Consider the following 22469-nt stretch of genomic DNA (forward strand, 5'->3'; position numbering starts at 1 on the left):
GCATCGCCTGTCTACTCTTCCTACTGAATCATCAGATCACCCTATATAAGAGAGGACATTGAACTTTGCCCTTTGTTTCTCTCTCCTCCCCAGGAATTTGATCTGAACTTGTCTACCTATGGGTGGGATCTACAAAACTTTTGCGAACAAGTTTAAACTTATTTGAACTGTGCAACAACCCAGCTTTTAGGACAGATGTTAATAATATTTTATATAGACTTTGGGGTAAATGTTTCACTATTCAGTTAAGGATGCAGCAAATGGAATCAAATTAATCATTACTGGGCCCAAAGAACAACTGAGATGTGCTTCTTGAGTAATTATTTAGCCAATTATTTAGCCAAGGTTTTCACATAATGATAAAGAATTTTCCATATCTCTGTGAGTAGGAAAAGGGGAGTATATTCTGTTTTCTGCATGATCCCTTATTTGGGCAAAACAGGTTTCTGTGACAAACTTTCACTTTGCTTGTGGCACTGGGATCTTGGAGGGTTATGGAAGCCTATCTGCATGTGCTGATTGGAAGATATGTTGTAGGGTAGAGCTGCCACACAGTTAAAACCCCTCATCTCATTTGGAAGCTTCCTTGGCATTTGCACACGATTGGCACAAAAGTGAGGGTGATGTATGTGAATTGCCATACATGGCTGCAACTGGGTTCTTTTGATTTCCTCCACCTTACATGCTGAGGAAACATGTCCTCCTGTTGCCCCTCCCTCCCTCCCTCTGACTGTGCTCCATGACCATCAAATTTGGAGCTGATGCACAATCTGGGGCTCTTGTTGGATTCACAGCTTCATGAGTACTCTGGTGAGGAAGACCTTTGTTCATGTTCACTTGATGTTCCAGTTGCATCCATAGCTGGACTGAGAGACCCTCAAGACAGTCACTCATGCTTTGGTCACTGTGCATCTGGACTACTGCAATGCACACTACATGGGGCTGCCCTCGAAGACCACTCAGAAGCTGCAGCTCTGCTTCTTGAGCTACACTGGTAGGCTTCTGGGGGCAACTCAAAGTGCTGGTTATCACCTGTAAAGCCTTTCATAGAACAGGGTCCTGTTACTAACCCTTGTCTCTATCTATCTCTATCTCTATCCTATACATTCTGATGGAGTTGGCATGTTCCTAGAAGTCCTGCTTGTTTCATTGAGACATAAATGTTCTAAATCAGTCTCTTATCCCAGGTAAACAACCAGCCTCATAATGCAACTTAGCATTTGGGGCCACCCATCCACCTTGCTCTTTTGCATTTTGCAAAATTTTGAACTTTACCTCCTAGGACTTTTTTTAGACCATATAAAATTAGTTGCTCATCTCTGCCAGTGATTTAGTGTCTTTTCTTTTGTTCTTATTGGGCTCCTTTAGAACAAAAACTTAAGCCTTGGCAAGGTGTTCATTCTGACCAGGACAGTGTTCATTCCATATTGAAATACCTGCTATTCTATTCCTTCATGTCTGGGAATCATTGTTCCTGAACAAATTTTTATTACTTCTTGTTAAATAGATTCTGACATGCCTAATCTTTTTAGTAGTAATGTTAAACTTGTCTGCTATTAGGACTGCTTTTTATCTGATATCATGATAAGAATATATATATTATTGTCCCAAGAACCCAATGGGACTGTGGAAGACAACACTGGAAGTCAACTCAAGACAGCTCACACAAGTGGCCATCAAGTGCAGCATATACCAAGATGATGCACTGTCCCCGTTGCTGTTCTGCATAGGCTTGAGCCCCCTCAGCCAGATAATCAAAAGGACTGGATACAGATACAGGTTCAAGAGCAGAACTATCATCAGCCACCTCCTCTACATGGATGACATCAAGCTGCATGCTAAGAGTGAACAAGACATTGACACATTGATCTACCTGACACGGATCTACAATGAGGACATTGGGATGTCATTCGGACTGGAGAAGTATGGCCGGATGATAATAAAGAGAGGGAAGGTAGTTAAGACTGATGGGGTGGAACTACCAGTTGGCCACATAGCAGACATAGAGACCAGCTACAAATACCATGGTATCGCACAGTCACATGGGAACCACAATGAAGAGGCAAGGAAGACTGCAACATCCAAGTACCACCAAAGCATAGGAGAGCCAGCTCAAAGGGAAGAACAAGATCCATGCCATCAACATGTACATCCTGCCAGTCATCAAATACCCTGCCGGTATAGTGAGCTGGCCAAAGGAAGACATGGAGGCTGCCAATGTGAAGACCCAGAAGCTCCTCACAATGTACAGAGGTTTCCACCCCAAGTCCAACACCCAGAGACTGTACACTAGTCACAAAGAGGGCAGGCAGTGTCTGGTGAGTGTCAAAGCCACTGTCCTAGATGAAACCCAATAGATGGTATTTATCTCTTAATACAACATATATTAAAAATTCATCTTCATCAGTTGGTCCAGAGTCAATATCCCTGCTTCCATCCAATTTTTCCATATCATCATCCTTTTCCCAATTTTTAAAGTTGGCTTTCCCCATAGAGTCAGTTTGGCATGGGAAAAAGAGTCAAATCTTTTTTTTTTATTAGACATTATATTCCATAGCTTTCTAACTGATGAAATTGTTTCCAGAGATATTAGAGTTTTAGTATATTTAGACTCTAATACTGTGCATCCCACCAAAGGTGTTAGATATGTATATTCCAAAGTTGCCCAAATTGGAAAATTAACACCACTTGTGGGCTTCCATTATTTAATACTTGACAATAGATAAGCATGATAATATTGCTCCAGATTTTGAAGACCAAATCCTTCCTGATTAATTGGTGATTGCATTTTCTGTAAAGACATTCTTGGAATTGAAGAACCCCATAGAAATTTTCTAAACAAAGAATTTATTTTCTGAAAATATTTTCCAGATAAAAAAACTGGGATTCCTTGCTGAATATAAATGAATCTGGGAATAATATTCATTTTGAGAGTTTCACCTTTCCCCATAGGGTGAGGTTTAATGACTCCCATATATTGATATCTGAAGAAACCTTTCTATATATTTTATTTATATTACATGTTGCTAACTGAATTATATCCTTTTGTATAGACATACCTAAATATTTAATAGATTTGGTACAAATACAGAATTGATATTCCTTAAATGAATGGGTAACCAAGTTTTCACCTATTGACATCAATTCCAATTTGGCCCAATTAATAGAGTACTGTATTCTGCTATTCTACTAAAGGTATCTATCATTTGCATCAACACCAGAATAGTAGTATGAGGTTTAGAAATAAACAAAAGAATGTCATCTGCAAATAAAACCAATTTATGTTTTTGTTATGTAGATCTCCTTGTGTTGCCTAATAGCACAAGCCAAGTTTTTAACACAGATGTTAAAAAGCAAGGGTGAAAGTGGACATTTTTGTCTAGTTCCTCTAAGTAGTGGAAAAGTAGGACAAAATACCATTAACCTTTCCTTTAGATGTGGGCGAGTCATAAAATATCTTTATCGATTTTGTGAATTCCAAAGGAAATCCAAATCTATTTAATACGACAAACATATACTACTTGTATATTTTGTCAAAAGCCTTTTCAGCATTTAATGATAAAATTACAAATTGATCTTTGTTTTTATTCAAATCTATTAAATCTACAACTAACCTAATATCGTCTGGTGCTTGGCTAGTTTTTATAAACCCTGCTTGATCATTCTAAATAACAAATGATATCACTTCTTGTAATCTATTTGCTAACATCGCTGTTAGAATCTTTGTATCAACATTGATCAATGAGATTGGATGGTAGTTAGCACACCGAGTGTGACCTTTACCTGCTTTTGGTATTTTTAATCTTATTTTTGTGCGATACATAAGCAATAATCCTACCTCCAATGTATGCCCTATATGCTTCCCATTCAAAAATTCAGGCACTTGATGTTTCTGAATTCAAATCAAAATATAGTAAAGTCTCTACCTTCATTGGTTGTACAAATTCTTTATCATTCAATAGGGAAACATTAAGATACCAATTTCTTGATAGTATAACCGGTTCCTGAAACACCTATTTCAAAGTAATTGCACTATGATCAGATATATAACAAACATCAATGTTACATTCTTGATTTTGATGATATAAGGTTAATGATATTAAAAATTAATCAAGCCTAAAAATATTGTGATGTACATTTCAATAAAACATATATTCTCTTTTAGTTGGATACATCAAACGCCAAGGGTCTAGTAAATTCAACTCTTCCATATAAGTCTTAATTGTTTCCCTCACTAATGATTTTTTTTTTTTCCTGATGGTGTATTTCTATCAAACTCAGGATTCAATATTTCGTTGAAATCTCCTCCTATTATCAGTTTATGATAAATACACTCATTCAAGTATTGAAAACATTGATGAAACATAATAGGAGAATCTAAATTTGATCCAAAAACATTAACCATAGCTATTGCAGTCTTGGCTATTTTGGCACACAAAATTAAATGCCCATTTGCATCAGTAATAACTTGTTGTACATCAATTGGGAATCCTTTTTGCACCAGAATGTCCACACTTTAACTTTCATTTAATTATCTGTAAGGTAAACCTGTCCCATCCAATCTTTCATTAATGGAGATTTATCCTGTTCCATTAAATGAGTCTCTTGCAGATAAGCAATATCTGCCCTTAACAATTTTAAATATGCTAAAATTATATTTTGTTCCCTGGACTCTCCAACCCTTTTACATTTAAACTAACCATTGTAAAAGAGCGGGGGAGAAGGAATGGGAAACCATTAGAAGCAGATGGGTCCTTATCACAGGCGCTGGCATGCTCAAGGTCATACCAGCAAGGGAATCAGGAGACCAGGAGGTGAGGGGGGTGAAGGAGGGAAAAGTAAGAAAAACAACTTTTGGCGCACTCAGGCTCAGTCTTAGCAATGCTTTGGAACTGTACACTTGTTCTCAATAAATGAACTTTCTTTTGAATCAATACTGGTTGCAAGGAAGTTACTGGATTTGGGATCAGCGGGTGGCAGATCGTTACACAAGCAAGTAAGCAAGCAAGCAGTACAGACAAAAGCCAGGAATCTTGTCTAAGAGATCCCTTTGGGGAGGTAGATAAGAAGGAAACAAGTCATTGAGGAAACAAAGGAAAAATGTCCCATGAACCAGACAAAGGAAGCTGGGCCTGAGCACATGGAGAACCCCCTAATCCCATCAGTCAACAATGCAAGAACTTTTTGGGATAAAAGGGGTCCTGAAGCTTGCTCAGTCCTTGAATCATTTGGATCCAGAGTTGGCAGCTTCCATCCCTCTAGCTAGCGCCTGGCAGCTTAGTTGAAAAGGACATGAGTAAGTGTGTTTGAGTGCGTGTACATGTAAGAAAGAGCAAGTGTGGATTTTAACCAGCAAAGTTTTGCTGCTACTTTAAATTCACTGGGTCTCCGTGTATTCCAAAGAACCTGATGTGCATCAGTGTTCATTTGAAAGTGAGTTGTGTGTTTCCCTAATCATTTCCCTGCTGTTGACCAGGGCTGTGTGTCTTCTCTGTTGTAGCCACACCTATTGGGAAAACCCAGGTAGAAAGCAAGGGGGCTTACAAGACCTGCGTGCCTCAACAGGGTGTGAGTGTGTGAGTGAGTGACCATAAGCCAAACCTGGGAGCACATGTAACAACACCCCGGCTCCATTAGCTGCACTGGTTGCCTGTTTGTTTCCACATAGGATTCAAGGGGCTGGTTGTGATCTGTAGAGCTTTAACATGACATAGATCCCAGTTATTTGTGGGACCGCTTATCTCCTGTGGTATCTACTTGGCTGATACGATCCGACAGGGTTGGCGTGCTCCAGGTCCTTCCTATTAAACACTGTCATCTTTCAGCACTCAGGAAGTGTACCTTCTCTGTCACGGGGCCTGAGATTTGGGTGGCTCCCACCCTAGAGGGCCTTAAAGACCTGCCTGTTTTCCCTTGCCTTGGGGCAGGGTAGCTGGATCCCCTTGTGGAGTATACCCATGAATGTTTTCTGTGTTGTTGGCTGGATTGTCTATTTTGTTCTCTACATTTTTAAAATTTGTGCTCTATTTGGCTTGGTTTTTTTCTTCCCCTATTAATATTGTATTTTATTCTGTTTTATTCTGTTTATGTTTATTCTGTTAATTCAGTTTATGTTGTCAGCCACTCAAGAGTTGTTCTGGAGTTGGGAAGCACCCATATCAAAGGAATCAATTCAATTCAAGTCAAGTCAAGTCAAGTCAAGTCAAGTCAAGTCAAGTCAAGTCAAGTCAAGTCAAGTCAAGTCAAGTCAAGTCAATATGTTTCACGACCTTTGCCACTCTAAGGTAATCCTTAATTCATGGTTTTACCTGTGCTTGGCCAGATTCTCTCCTCATATCCTTTCAGTGGCATTTTAGGCATCTCTGAAACAGTGGTTTCCTCTCTGAAAATCAGTGAGCTCTCTGGAATCCATATGCATAGGGAGTCTACATGGGCACAATCTGATTCAAGGCTGATGTCATTTGCTTGTTTTTCACTAGTGACTAAGGCCTCTGTTGCACTGTGCAACCAGAGCTTCAGAAATTTCCCTAATTTCTGCCAGGTCTATCAGGTGCCCAGGAGGAACAGTCAAATAGGTCCCATCTTCCTGTGGTGGGAGGCAGCAACACAAAATTCCAAGGCTAAGAGGGAGTGATCTGTCCATGAGAAAGGATTAATGCCCACCTGTCAGAACTCTAGATCACATAGCTGCTGCCTTGAGTCAAAAAATAGAGTTAGTGTGTTACCCTCTCACCTATTGTAAGTGAGACCATCAAAAGGTCCAAGGTTGCCATAGTGGTCATGAACTCCTGAGCCACTTTCCATATTTTGGAACTCTAGATCACATCTCTGCTGCCCTGAGTCAAAAAACAGAACTCTGGGGGAGATGGGTGGCATATAAATTTAATAAATAAATAAATAGCGTGCACCCCCCCCCAATTGTGACATCATCAAAAGGTCCAAGGTTGCCATATGGCCATGAACTCCTGAGCCACCTCTTTTCTGAGTGGAGGAAAGACAGGATGAAATTCCTCAGGAGCATAAATCTTGGAGTAAAACAGGTCCAGTAGCGAAGCTGCTGCATAGCGGGAAAGCTGGTATGCAAGCAGCAATCCCATCTGATCTCTATGGGCCACCTTCACAGATAGGATCTTATGTCTACTTATTTGTGGAATAGCACCCCTGGAAGCCCCCAGAATCTCTGGGATGACAATGGTTACACACACATCCTGCCCTGGAATATCAACTGATGACTCACCCTTTAACGCAGGTGGGCACATATCCATGAGCCCCCACCCCACCCCAAACATACCCCCCCAGCTAGTTCTCAGTAATACGTGCCAGGTCAGCCTTATTACACATCAACTGAGCATTTGTGATACCAAACACCAGGTCAGCTTTCCCCGAGAGTGGCCCACCTGCGGCATCCAACCATATCTTCCCATGCTTGTCGTCCCCATGATGTCACTGTCTGCCTTCTCCCCCTTAGAATAGCCACCATCCCCAATCCTTGTCCTGACTCCCCTAGGTCCAAGGCCCCATCACACCCTGCCACACTGCCAAGGAAACAGCTGGCCAGCTCTAGTACATGGGTGTTTCTGCCCAGCACATAGCATCCAATGCCCGAGCAGTCTTGCTCTTTCCTACCTCCCATCCAACCACTCAACGTCAACCGCTTTGACCCGCTCCTCCACTGCCCATCTCTACCAGCAACCATCCATTTTATTTCATTTCACAGAGTAAAACCTCTCACATCTGCACACAACTATAAGACAAAAGATGTGGCCATGATGCCATGTGGGAAAAAAATCAATAATCAATACCATTCAAATGTAGCTATCATTATATCTCAGGTACTTCTTATGAGCAAAGCAAATCTCATCAGGTTGTATCACTTTATTTAGAAGGACATTTAGTCTTTTTGCAGCAAAGAGTTTATCATCTCCGTTAAGTAATGTGATGGGCCAATGCAACACTGGACAAGTTGGGCTGTTCCTCTTGTTAGGTATCAAAGAAATTACAGCTCCCTTCCAAGAAAAAGGAAGTTCTTGGTGTTGCTGAATCTCATCTGTTGCCTGAGTTAATAGTTTGATCAGAATTTCCTGATTATATACTGTAGTCTAGAGCTGGACGTTTTGCCATTATTACTACTGCTACTACTACGAATCTAAGTATTTTATTGTTTTTTGAAGAAAGAATACAAGAGATAACTAGGGATAACAAGCAAATACATGAATTTGCACCTGGGACTATTGCAGAAAAAATGATATTGCTTTTAAAAAAAGGAATTAAAATTAGTCTTCTTAATTAAAGCGAAGGAGACAAAAATTCTAAACAGAAACAGAAAGTTGAAGAGCAGAAAAAAATGATAAAAGAAAAAGGAAACAAATGGCCCAAAAGAAAAATGCAGTAACAGCAATACAAAGCACTTTGCATTTCATGATTTCCCTACTATTCTTCCCCATCAGAATCTACATTTTGTGGGTCTATCGATCATTGGAATCTGGTATCTGGTCAGATTTTGCGTGACTGTCAAAATGGAGGCATTTCAAAGGCTGCAAAAACAGCTTGTCATCATTTTTTTCTGTCGGATCACCGTAACACAGCACAGGTCTTGTACGGCATGGGAGGGGTTGTAAGTCCAAGATCAGGGGTCAGGTCCAGATCATCTTTAGATGTCCCTGGGGGTGGCTGGAAGGTGAATCCCTGCAGGAGGCTGGTAAAGAAGAGGAAGAGCTCCGTTTTGGCAAGGTTCTCACCAGCGCATGCTCTCCGACCTGGAAGAAAGCACACGTGGCAAAAAAGTGGGTTTCTTGGTTTCTCAAACTATTTCACATGGCTGTCCAATGTCCTATGGCCATGAGCGATCAGCAGGCAGAATAGCAAGGACAGGTCATCGATAAGGAAAGAAGTTAAAACGCATTAATGGAATGGAGATGGATTTTTTTTCTGGCTACTAGATGGCAGCAGATGTTCTGAATGTGACAATAATGTCAAACAAGGTGGAAAATTAACACCCAACAAATAGAGTAATGACCATGAGTGGGTTATTACTCAATTGGGCATAGTCCAAAAGAATTCATTGGGATGATTTTAGGCCTCCCCAGGGCAGCCCTTTTGCTTATCTACTACTCTGCCTTTTGGGGGAACTTAGTTGTTGGAACAGAGAAAACATTAGAGATAGGCTTCTTGGAAAGGATGCTAATAAAGATTCTAATGCAGAATAGTCATCTCTAATTTCATCCTGGAAGCATTAGTATAAAAACTCTGAAGTATATTAGTATATATATTAGTATAAAAACTCTGAAAACTCTGTTTTTGCAGCCTTTGCAATGCCTCCATTTTGACAGTCAGGCAAAATCTGACCAGATACCAGATTCCAATGACCAATAGACCCACAAAATGTAGATTCTGATGGGGAAGAATAGTAGGGAATCTGTATAATATTACCAGTGGCCCACTGGAAAAGCCTTTTACATCCCATTGGCTGCAGACCAGGCCTTTGGAATAGCTTGATGGGAGATTTGGTAAGCTGAACAGCGTCTCTGTCCCTGCATTGTCAGCCAAGGGGAGGACGTTACTCACTATGTCCTCCACTGCCCAGTTACAATGAAACAGGGCCAGACTACTGATAGTAGGTGAACTCAATGACTGAACTGGATTCTTTCAGGTACGTTTCAAAGCATTAGAAATGAGTTGCTACTTTTGCTTTGTTGTCATTTGGACTTTGTTGTTGTTCAGTCGTTAAGTCCTGTCCGACTCTTCGTGACCCCATGAACCACATCGCGCCAGGCCTTCCTGTCCTTCACTGCCTCCCTGAGTTTGCTCAGTTTCATGCTCATTGCTTCAGTGATGCTATCTAACCATCTCATCCTCTGCCGTCCTCTTCTCCTTTTGCCTTCAATCTTTCCCAGCATCAGGGTCTTTTCCAAAGACTCCTCTCTTCGCATTAGGTGACCAAAGTAACTGAGCTTGAGCTGCATTATCAGTCCTTTTAATGAGCAATCAGGGTTGATTTCCTTTAAGATTGACTGGTTTGACCTCCTACCAGTCCAGGGGACTCTTAAGAGTCTTCTCCAGCACCACAGTGCAAAGCCATCAATTCTTCGGCGCTCAGCCTTCTTTATGGTCCAGCTCTCATAGCCATACATTGCTACTGGAAAAACCATAGCTTTGACTATGCGGATCTTTGTCGGCAAGGTGACGTCTCTGCTTTTTGATACGCTATCTAGGTTTGCCATAGCTTTCCTCCCAAGGAGCAAGTGTCTCTTAATTTCATGGCTGCAGTCTCTGTCTGCGGTGATCTTGGAGCCCAAATAAATGAAGTCTGTTACTGCTTCCATTTCTACCCCTTCTATTTGCCAGGAATTGATGGGTCCAGATGCCATGATCTTAGTTTTTTTAATGTTGAGTTTCAAGCCAGCTTTCGCACTCTCCTCTTTCACCCTCATCAAGAGGCTATTTAGTTCTTCTTCACTTTCTGCCATTAGGGTGGTATCAGCTGCATATCTGAGGTTATTGATGATTCTCCCTGCAATCTTAATTCCGGCTTCTGATTCTTCCAGCCTGGCATTTCTCATGATGTACTCTGCATATAGGTTAAATAAGCAGGGTGACAGTATACAGCCTTGTCGTACTCCTTTCCTTATTTTGAAACAATCGGTTGTTCCATGACCGGTTCTAACTGTTGCTTCTTGGCCCGCATACAGATTTCTCAGGAGACAGGTAAGATGGTCTGGTACCCCCATCTCTTTAAGAATTTGCCACACTTTGTTGTGATCCACACAATCAAAGGCTTTTGCATAGTCAATGAAGCAGAAGTAGATGTTTTTCTGGAACTCTTGTGCTTTCTCCATGATCCAGCGAATGTTGGCAATTTGATTTCTAGTTCCTCTGCCTCTTCAAAACCCAGCTTGTACATCTGGTAGTTCTTGGTTCACATACTGCTGAAGCCTAGCTTGTAGAATTTTGAGCATAACCTTGCTAGCATGTGAAATGAGTGCAATTGTGCGATAGTTTGAGCATTCTTTGGCATTGCCCTTCTTTGGAATTGGAACGTAAACTGACCTTTTCCAATCCCGTGGCCACTGTTGCGTTTTCCAAACTTGCTGGCATATTGAGTACAGCACTTTAACAGCATTGTCTTTTAGTATTTTAAATAACTCAGCTGGAATACTGTCATCTCCACTAGCTTTGTTGTTAGCAATGTTTCCTAAGGCCCACTTGACTTCACTCTCTAGGATGTCTGGCTCAAGGTCAGTGACCACACCAGCATGGACATCCGGGACATTAAGATCTTTCTTGTCTAGTTCTTCTGTGTATTCTTGCCACCTCTTCTTAATCTCTTCTGCTTCTGTTAGGTCCCTGCCTTTTTTGTCCCTTATCATGCCCATCTTTGCACTAAACGTTCCTTTGATATCTCCAATTTTCTTGAAGAGATCTCTAGTCTTCCCCATTCTATTGTTTTCCTCAATTTCTTTGCATTGTTCATTTAAGAAGGCCTTCTGATCTCTCCTTGCTATTCTCTGGAAATCTGCATTCAGTTGCTTATATCTTTCCCTTTCACCCTTGCTTTTTGCATTCCTTCTTTCCACAGCTATTTGTAAAGCCTCATCAGACAGCCATTTTGCTTTCTTGCATTTCTTTTTCTTTGGGATGGTTTTAGTTGCTGCCTCCTGTACAATGTGACGGACCTCCGTCATAGTTCTTCAGGCACTCTGTCTACCAAATCTAATCCTCTAAATCTATTCATCACCTTCACTGTGTACTCATAAGGAACATGATCTAAGTCATACCTGAGTGGTCTAGTGGTTTTCCCTACGTTCTTCAATTTAAGCCTAAATTTTGCAGTAAGAAGCTCATGATGTGAGCCACAGTCAGCTCCTGGTCTTGTTTTTGCTGTCTGTATAGAGCTTCTCCATCTTTGGCTGCAAAGTATGTAATCAGTCTGGTTTTGGTATTGACCATCTGGTGATGTCCATGTGTAGAGTCGTCTCTTGTGTTGTTGGAAAAGAGTGTTTGCTATGACTAGCTTGTTCTCTTGAGAGACCTCTATTAGCCTTTGCCCTGCTTCATTTTGTACTCCAAGGACAAACTTGCCTGTTATTCCGATTACTCCTTGACTTCTTACTTTAGCATTCCAATCCCCTACGATGAAAAGGACATCTTTTTTTGGTGCTAGTGCTAGAAGGTGTTGTAGGTCTTCATAGAACCGGTCAACTTCAGCTTCTTCAGCATCAGTGATTGGGGGATAGACTTGGATTACTGTGATGTTGAATGGTTTGCCTTGGATACACACTGAGATCATTCTGTCATTTTTGAGGTTGTACCCCATTACTGCCTTTCCCACTCTCTTATTGACTATGAGTGCAACTCCATTTCTTCTAAGGGTTTCTTGGCCACAGTAGTAGATATAATGGTCACCTGAATTAAATTCACCCATTCCCGTCCATTTCAATTCGCTGATTCCCAAGATGTCGACGTTCAACCTTGTCATCTCATGTTTGACCACATCCAGCTTGCCTTGGTTCATAGATCTTACATTCCAGGTACCTAGACAATATTGTTCTTTACAGCATCGGACCTTCTTTTCACTTCCAGATACATCCACAGCTGAACGTCCTTTCAGCTTTGGCCCAGTTGCTTCACTCTTTCTGGAGCTACTTGGAATTGCCCTCTATTCTTCCCCAGTAGCATATTGGACACCTTCCGACCTGAGGGGCTCATCTTCCGGCATCATATCTTTTAGCCTTTTAATATTGTCCATGGGGTTTTCTTGGCAAGGATACTGGAGTGGGTTGCCATTTCCTTCTCCAGTGGACCACATTTTGTCAGAACTATCTGTCATGACTTGTCCATCTGGGATGGCCCTGCACAGTATAGCTCATGGCTTCACTGAGTTACGCAAGCCCCTTCGCCACGAGAAGGCAGTGATCCATGAAGGGGCATTTGAACTTAGAAATAAATTTTTAGCTTTTTAATTTTAGCCCTGGCTTTATCTTGACTCAATTTACTTATGTCTAACACTCTTTTTATTATCTTATTTTGCTTTGCTTTATTGTGTTTTATGCTCTGCTACACTGCCATGACCTAACAAGAAACCGATTTACTTACAGGGTCAAGCTAAGAATCCCCAAAGCCTGCAGCTGTCTCAGGGCCAAAGTCAGCCAGGAAGGCTGAAGGCAAGATTCATCCTGGATTGCCAAAATATAGAGGTGCTGCGGCCAATGTAGTAGGAAGAACAGGAACTGGTGCACAGAGTGATGGTTCTACAGCCAGTTTGGAAACAACAGACTAGTCAGTCAATGAGGGGTAATGTCTGGCCACAAATGTTGTCCACTAGGTTAAATTCTGTGAAATTAGCGTCTATGTCATTGACCTTTTATGAGCTGTTTTCTTTTGAAAGATGGAGTTAAGGGCTGCCTATTCTTGGACACAGGCTCACACATCAGAGAATCTTACCTGCAGAGAAGGGTAGGAATGCATCTTTTTCCAGAAATTTTCCCTCAGAATCAAGAAAATGCTCAGGATAGAATTCATGAGGTTTCTCCCACTGAGATTCATCATGGAGCACTGATGACAGCAGTGGAATAATCTGCATGCCCTAAAAATTGAAAAGAAAAGAAACTACTTGAAATGGAGTATTGTATGTCCATTTAACATATTGCTATACACATTATTATAGTGATTATTTAAAAAATTTAATGGAGAAATTAATACTGGGCCTGGAGTACTGTATGTCCATTTAACATATTACTATACACATTATTATAGTGATTTTTTAAAATTTTAATGGAGAAGTTAATACTGGGCCTGGAGAAACACTCCATTTCAAAAAAAAAATGCAACTACATTTTAAAGTGGTCTTGCAAATATATGTATTGATATAAATACTGGGCATGGAGAAATGGACAGGTTGAAAACATTGAAACATGAGGCAAATTAATAGATTATCAGCTGGATCAATGCTCAGCACCTCTCAAACTGCAATTGATTATACTGAAAAATTCTACCTTATACAGTATATAGTACGAGAAAGACTAGATTTTGTATAATGCAGTGATTTCAAATTGATCACCTTGGGAATGAAGAAGCCTTTGAAAGTGATGTCCATGCTGGCTGCATGTGGCACACTGACTGGAACAATGTCAGCAAACCTTTGAACTTCATGAATTACTGCATCGGTATAAGGCATTTTTGCTCGGTGTTCTGTCCTTGGCTGGAGATCTCCAATCACTTTTGCAATTTCTTCTTGGACCTTCCCTGGGGGAGCAAAACAATATTATGTATTAAGACGACTCTTTGTTTCAATGTTGTTTTAAGTCAGAGTTAATACAAAATTTCCAAATTCTGAAGGATACACTAGTCATTAACTTAGATCCCTGGATGTTTTGGAGAACTGGTGCTAAAATATGAAGGACGTTGATTGTACATTGGAGAAGTACAAGATTTATCTCTGAAGAAAATACTGTGAGGATACAGAAAATATTGTTAGTGACAATTCTTAAATGTGATAATCTTATTTGGAAGTTTAAGTACATCAAGAAATTCTGCATCTGCAAAGTTAGAAGATAAAGCCAAATACATTTGTGGTGCACACCTAGTAACACATAGCTACGATCTTTTATGTTAGCTTCCACGCCCCCCCCCCCCGCCCTTCTTTTATGAATATTTGCACCGAGAGGAGAGCTGGACTAAGGATTGACTATCAGTTTATATTTTCAAGTCCCAGAAAGAATGAAATGTTGGGTGGAGTACATAGAGATGAGTCAAGTTCTGATCATGGTTGGAGTACATTATTCTTAATAGAAAAGTCTCTTCAGTCGTGGCTCCTATTAGGGTGTGATCTGCTGTTCCTCTAAGAAATAGCAGTGGGGGTGATGAGAGCATAAAATGAAAGGGCCGAAGTATGTATATGTGTGAACCCTTAATGCAGAAATATCTTATACTTCTCTCTTCATACTCTCACTTCCATGACTTCCTTAAAATATAAACAGGAAGGACAATACTCCCTATTTTCCCCTTCTTCAAGTAATACTAGCATCTACCAATTCTTTAGGCCCTGAGCATTCAATATATGTTTTCAAATTTCCTTCATTTATTTTTTGCCTGGAATTTAATTCCTTCAAAGTTTTACAAGTTCTTCTGTTGTTTCCGATCTTGGAAATAACAGTTTGTTCTCTTTCTTTTTTGCTGTTATCCTCATCCTTTCTTTTTGTTTCCTGATGTGATATGACACAGGTTTCCCTGTTTCATTTGCTCTTCCAAAATGACTTAGTTTGACATATTTTATTTTCTTTTTGAAATCATCTGTTTATTTACATTTAGTAAGATCAGTGTTTTCTTGGTCCATTGGAAGGATAGTTTATCCTTGCTTCATCTCTTTTCCGTTCATTCAAGTAACATTCCAGATACCAAAAATCTTCTTCCAGTTATGTTTATAGTTTTGATTACAAGCCAATGAAATGAAAGTGCTTACTCTGAATTTCTGGGTATTTCATCATCAGGAGTATGGCCCAGCGCAGTGTGGTTGCAGACGTTTCTGTACCAGCACCAAATAAGTCAGCTACAAGAGCTTTAAGGTTTTCATTATGGAAATATCCACCATTTGTCATTGTCTTATTTTCCTGAAATATATTAAAAATAAAATACATTTTTATTTTATGGTAATATCCACCATTTGTCACTGTCTTTTTTTCCTGAAATGTATTAAAAATAAAATACAATAAAAACTAGTAAGGAAACTCAAACTACTTATATCATTGATATTCTCAAATACTAAGAGTTCACTTCATGGGTGTGTAATATCCATCCCCAGAGGTTAGATTTGCCTAAAACCTACTGGATTTCTAGGAGGAAAACTCTAAAACCAAATGGTTTTCCAGAAAGACTAAAGGATTGGCCCACCAGAGGGATCAGCCCAAGGGCTCTCCAAGGACACCCCCTCTCTGGAGCCACTGCTCCAGAAAACGCTTGATATTGTTGCCATTTTGAATGGAGAGAAGAAAAAGTCTGGGTGTAGTTTTAGTAGCTGCAGATCCTGAAATAAAGTAACGAAGAGGGAATGATTAGAAACTTCTAGAAATTTGGTTCCTTCTATATTTCTGAGGCAAGGATCTTAACCAATATTCATGTAGTTCATATGCAGGCATCTTTTCAAAATTTGTAAAAAAAAATAAATCAGTAATTCCAGGCATATATAAAATGATCCATTACCTCTCTTTGCCGAACAAGAAATGAATCAATTAAGCTCCTCTGATCATTTTCATCAAGGTCTTTGAGATGTTCTATAAAGGTGGCCTGTATGAAATCATGGACTTCCTTTCTATTATTAATTGCTGTTTTACGAGCACCCAAAAGGACCCCCAGCATGGGAAACAGGTTATAAAGCTGAAAGAATGATGAAAGAAAACATATATTAAGGAAGTTGAATGCTCTGAATACATTTCTCAGGTGGCATCACAAAGCATTTCCATCAAAATAATGTTCCATAAGTCTACAAGGAATAAACAAGAATATTAAGCAAAAACACATGATTATGGGAGCTATGGATAGTCAATATTTCTAATTCACTAAGACCCAAACCCATCGGACTAAACCTCCACACAGTTATTGGGAGAGGGACTGCTCATTTTCAACATACTATTGGATGATCTCCTCCTGCTTACATCCTGTTGATTCCCAAACAAGCAATGGGAACACTCAGTATAAGAATCCAAATGCAAGTCATAGTCAAGAGAGCTATTTGGCACATTTAGAGTTGTGTAGTAGTATATAAAGAAAGACAGAAAATGTATTTGCAATGAAGGCTCCTACCCCTCCAATTTAAGTGCATGCACAAGCCTGTATGAGGAAAGGAAAGGAAGTGATGAAGCATGCCTTAGGACATCATGATGCTAAAAAGTGGTTTGCACACTTGACTGAGTTGTTTGGATGCAATTACATAAGGGTGGTATTTGAATCCTGATATCATTATGTTCATGTTGTCTTTTGGAAGCAATCTTGCTTCGGATGCCCATGAGAAGAAAGATCCTTTGCTTCCCAATAAAGCCTGAATGACACACATTCTGATGCCTATTTTTCATGACTTTTTTTTCAAAGGCAAAATTAGATTACCAATATAGCAGGGGTTGCCGAAAGCCGAATAGTTTCACTAAATAGCTTCAGTAGTCGTAGAAATGTGGGATCTTTATAGTCATAGCGCTTCCCAAGTAGAATAGAAACTATGATGTTGGAAACAGCAGCAGACATAATGGTGGTGACCTCAAATGGTTTTCCTGGGCAAAGAACAATAAATCAAAACAGAATTGTGAATGAAACCAGGATTACATCTGCTAAATAAACTAGATATTGCAGTTTTTATGATCTCATGCCTTTTTTTTACTGCAACTGGCTTACCAAAAAGCAAAATAGCATGATGAATTTGTAGGTATGTAGGAATGGTCTGCAAATGGAACCTCAGTTAGTTAGACAAAGAAGTTTTAATTTTCTAGCTTATTGTATATCATAGGGCTTCTCTAATTTCTTCTTTCTCAAGGCAATGAATGGTAAATTTTATCCATATCATTTCTGAGTTGCAAAAATGCAGAGAACCATAAATGCCAACGATTAGAGCTCTGTGTATCTCCTTGCTGATACCCTATGGTCATCCAGACTTTTGCAACCCAGATACTGTGCATTAGGCACTTTTGACACTGGAGGGTTTAGGAACAAATATTTTGGAAAATATGGGATTCTTTTTCCTACTATGTCAGCTACCAGTGAGGTGTGCTGCTGAATAAGTGCACCAATGGCAGTTTGATCCTTAGGATTGAATAATGGGGGATCCCATTTTGGCAATTGAAAGACAATACTTTTGTTGGAGAACATGGGGAAAATAGGAATACTCTAGGTCACTTAATACACGTAGATGATGTGCTTTTGCTCTTTGAAATACTGCAACATGTTTATCATTCTCCCAAAGCAGAGTGGAATAAACGGTCCAGTGTGCAGCACCTTTTCATGCTTAGATGGAGAGCTTGCAGCCCCAACTCCTCTCTTTATATAGGATCTAGAGGATTGTGTAAAGAAAATTAAGTCTAGAACTGTTATTTTTGAGAGATCTTTGGATTACACTAAATTAACTTTTCAAGACTTCTGGAAGCATTTTGACATCCATAAGTGACATTTCTGTAAATATCATCTGTATAAATTGATCAGCTCGGCATCTTTGCAGGAAAATACTGGTGAGATTAAGAACTGTTGGAGAGAGGACACTCCAAAAGCACCCCTTGTTCATTTGATATAATCTGAGGAAACTATTTCACATTCTACGTTTGTCCTGGAGGGTGCTGCAGTAGAGCCTTAGGAGGAAATGCCAACCCACCTGCATAAGTCTTAATTCTCTTCATCAAAACACTACACTCTTCAGTGATTTTGTCTTCAATGGTCCTCTTGCCCACTCCGTAGTCCCGTAATGTGGATAACGTGAACCGTCGCATCACTTTCCAATTCTCACCATTAGAAAAAACAACACCTGGAGAGAAAACATAGAGAAAAGGGGTCAGATTGAGAGATGTAATTTTATGAAGAAAAGTCCATGATTTTGGGTATAATTTTGGGGGGGGGGAGTTCATCTCAGTCTTGTTAGAAAATCAGGAATGAAGGACGTGGAAATCAGTTTGTTTCTATGTCATCTTTCCACCAAATATTTATTTACCTCTTTCCAGGAGCCTTAGAATTTTGTGGATATTTTGTGAGCAAGTGGTTGCAAAGACCTGAAGTTTTTTTGTTTTTGTTTCTTTGGTAAATGATGCCTCAATGGATTTTGAGTAAGTATTGCATCCATCATGTAAAATACTCAGGTCCTCTTCCTGGAGAGGTGGCAGGAGATGATCGAGATGGGACTTTGGTAGATGTCCTTGAGTGACCTGCATTTTTCAATTAATGCCTGGAAGAGAGGCTGCTAGCTCTACTTATTTACTTATTAAACATAACAATGTAGCTAATCCTCACTGATATGTAACCTTCCCTTACTGATGCTTAAACTAAGCAACTCCAGGGGGAGATTGAAGGGCTCTAAGACTTGCCCAACAAAAGCAACCACTTTGGGAGTCGATTCCATGGAATTTCCTCCTCGCCATTACTTTGACTCACTGCAGATGGTGGGGGAGGAATCTCGCTAATGCTGTAAATATTGGGATTTCATTAAGGAACTTTTATTAATGGTAAATTTCCTGGCGTCTTTCCCAGTGTGTAAGTTCTTTGTTATCCACCATGAAAATGGTCAAGCTGCTTGTTCCTTACATAGGCCAGCCACTTCTAACACTCACCAGAAACATGTACTATTGGCAAATTCTCAGTTCCCATAGCTTGGGGTTAATATTGTCATTTTTTAAAATTATTATTATTTTGGTAATGGATTCTGTGGCAGAGGATTTCTGTACTGTGCACATTGTAGGTATGTTATGGAGAAATGCTCCATGAGGGATGGATAAAAATGTGTATCAGGGAAGAGAAACTGGCAAAAACATTGCAGAAAGAAAGGTATGTATAACTATGTATAGGAGGAGAAATATGCAGGAAAAGGCATACGTGCTACTGGGATTCCGTACACACAATCTCTGTCATGCACACAGATCCATGGACAGACACAAATTTGCAAAGAAGCAGAATCAAACATGGTGGTGAGGAGTGTGTGAAGCTCATGTGCCTGGCAGAATATTGCCACAGCTTTTCATTCTCCAGCTCCCTCCGTTGGCACGGAGGGACTAAGAGACAGTGGCAGAAGAAAGGTTTTAGTTGGATCTCCATCCTGGTTGGATTTCCAGAAGCTGTCCCAGTCCTCTGAGGTTACCACCTGTGAGAACCGCAGGAGAAAAGTTCTACATGATGCTGATCACACATCTGCAAGGAATGGCAGCTACGATCCAGAATGAAAAACTCACCAGAGCCCTTTGCAAATTCCTCAAAAAGGGGGATGGCAGCTCTCTCAGCAAATACATCCGCCTGGTTCACCAGAGCCTCTTTGACCGTCTCATAGCCAGTCAGCACCACCATTTCCTGGAATCCCAGTTTGATGCGGAAAATGGGACCATATTGTTTTGACAACTGGAATTCAGCAGAAGAAGAAGAAGAGACCATTTTCATCAATAATTGGACTCATAGAAGCAGAAGTTGCTTTAAAACAATCCAGTCTCACAATTCCAAGGTTGTGGTCACGTTATTTCCTTTTTTCTTTTCTTCACACATTATGATGCTGTAATTTTATTAGTGCAATTAATTTGCATATTATATATATTTGACACTAAAAGAACCCTTGTGGAATAAAAAGATCCTTGATCACCATGCCAAACAGATACAATTTCTCATAAATTCTAAAGGGGTCACCTGTGCAGGGCTTGGTGTGAAAATTAAGTCTGCGCAAGAGATTTATTCCGGCGTTTTCCAAAGCTGCCTGGCAGCCTTTAGTGCTGGACATGGTGGAATTTTCGCTAAGAGAGAAACTGAGCCTCTTCCATGTTGTTGAAGGGGTCACATAGAAACTTTCCAAGTGTGCCCCTAGGAGTTTTTGAAGGTGATCATGTGAATTCCTCAAAGGAAAGATGTCCAAAAATATGCTCATGAATGAATCTCAAAATCAGGAAAGTTACCCCTCTCCCCTTCGTAAAAAGGGTGTTCACTGGAGAAATTGTTTGAATTACTTATAATTCTGCTTAAATGGTGCAAACAGGAGTCTCTCTGAGCATTTATTTATTTATAAAATTTGTTGTTGCCCATCTTGCTGAAACGACTTTGGCCGGTTTAAAGCAGACATAAAATTCATTCACATACAATATAAAAACAATCCTAATAATAAATAGCTTCCAAGAAAGAGGGAGAGTTGGCGAATAACTCAGGGAGTGTCGTCAGGGCGGTAACCACACCCAGGGGTGATTAGAGCTCATGTTGCCCCATGCTTGCTTTTAGAGCCAGGTCCGTAACCCTTTTTGGAAAGCTGGGAGGGTAGGGGCCCGCTGCACTTCTGGAGACGGAATATTCCAAAGGGCGGGCGGAACAGCAGAGAAGGCTTTCTTCCTGGGTCCCACCAGCAGACATTCTCTCGCTGACAGTATTTATATTTTCTCATAGGCTCATTGGGATTTTGAACCATCTCGGTAAATCTGAATAATAGTTAGAAAATTTTACAACCATTAACAAAAAGTTTTTCATGGAACAATCCTTCCTGAACATTTAAACATATTCAAATACCAGGTAAATCCCCACTTTTTAAATATTTCCATAAACACTGAAAACCAACACGGAGCACGTGAGACTTACCACAGTAAGTTACCAGGTTTTTGTGCTATGTCAATAAATTACGGCAAAGAACACTCAGGCTTGTTAATCATCAGGCTGTACCTCGATCATTGTTCTGAAAGGCCTCTTCAGATCCATCAGGTGCAGATTTCCCAAAATGGGTATGGTCCTGGGTCCCGGGGGAAGGTTTGGGGAGCTGTCATTCCAGGAACTGCCCTTCTTCAAAAGGGACATAATTCCAAGAATAAATAGTAATAATATTAATATAGGTCCAGTCCAATCCATTTCCTTGTAGTAAACAGTTTTCAGGAATAATAACAGTGAATTCTACAAACTGAAGTGACAGAAGCCTCTGTTTCAAAGCGCTGCACGAGGCACTGCCTGGCTACACTTTCTGCTGAATCATCAGACCTTCAACCTTGCCCTTGTTTTCTCTCTCCTCCCCAGGAATTTGGTCTGACTTTCCTATCTATGGGCGGGACCTATGAAACCTTTGCGAGCAAATTTAAACTTATTTGAACTTGCAACAATCCAACTTTTATGACAAATGTTAATAATATTTTATAGAGCCTTCCTTTTTCCTGACTGTGCTCCATGACCATCTGCTTTTGGTCTGGGGGTCCTCTTGGATTCATAGCTTCATGACTGCTGTGCTGAGGAAGGCCTTCGCCCAAGTTCACTTGATGTTCTAGTTCCATCGTTACCTGGACCGAGCAACCCTCAAGAAACTCACACTTTGATCACTGTGCATCTGGACTACTGTAATGTAGTCTATATGGGGCTGCCCTTGAAGGCCACTCAGAAGCTGTAGCTCTACTTCTTGCGCTGCCCTGGTAGGCTTCTGGGGGCAACTCAAAGTGCTGTTTATCACCTGTAAAGCCTTTCATAGAACAGGGTCCTGTTACTGAGGGACCACCTATCCCCTGTTGTTTATCTCTATCCCTTATGTTCTGATGGAGTTGGCCCATTCCTAGAAGTCCTGCTTGTTTCATCGAGACAATCCAGCCATAAATGTTCTAATTCATTCTTTTATCCCAGGTAAACAACCAGCCTCCTAATGCAACTTAGCATTTGGGGCCACCCATCCGCCTTGTTCTTTCATGTCTTGTAAAATTTTGAGCTTTACCTCCTAGGACCTTTATTAGACCTTATAAAATCAGTGGCTCATCTCTGCCAGGTATAAAGTGTCTTTTCATCTGTTCCTTTTGGGATCT

The 22469-nt window shown here is 40.3% G+C and overlaps 1 protein-coding gene across 1 annotated transcript; it reads right to left on the bottom strand.

Moving 5' to 3' along the window:
* Nucleotides 1-7855: 7855 nt before the first annotated feature.
* On the bottom strand, nucleotides 7856-21442 carry LOC103064099 (cytochrome P450 2K1-like). Its single transcript, XM_088133881.1, has 9 exons — nucleotides 21358-21442; nucleotides 19905-20067; nucleotides 18344-18493; nucleotides 17095-17255; nucleotides 16195-16368; nucleotides 15458-15605; nucleotides 14057-14241; nucleotides 13441-13582; nucleotides 7856-8756 (listed from the first exon to the last, which is right to left on the bottom strand). The coding sequence occupies exons 1-9, from the start codon at nucleotides 21391-21393 to the stop codon at nucleotides 8572-8574; spliced, it is 1344 nt and encodes a 447-aa protein (XP_087990007.1). The 5' UTR covers nucleotides 21394-21442; the 3' UTR covers nucleotides 7856-8571.
* Between the last annotated feature and the right edge of the window lie 1027 nt (nucleotides 21443-22469).

This window comes from Python bivittatus, unplaced genomic scaffold (assembly GCF_059951505.1).
Source record: "Python bivittatus isolate LINGU-HERP-01145 unplaced genomic scaffold, Pbiv_v1 ctg000020_np1212, whole genome shotgun sequence".
In the NCBI taxonomy this organism is placed as follows: Eukaryota; Metazoa; Chordata; class Lepidosauria; order Squamata; family Pythonidae; genus Python; species Python bivittatus.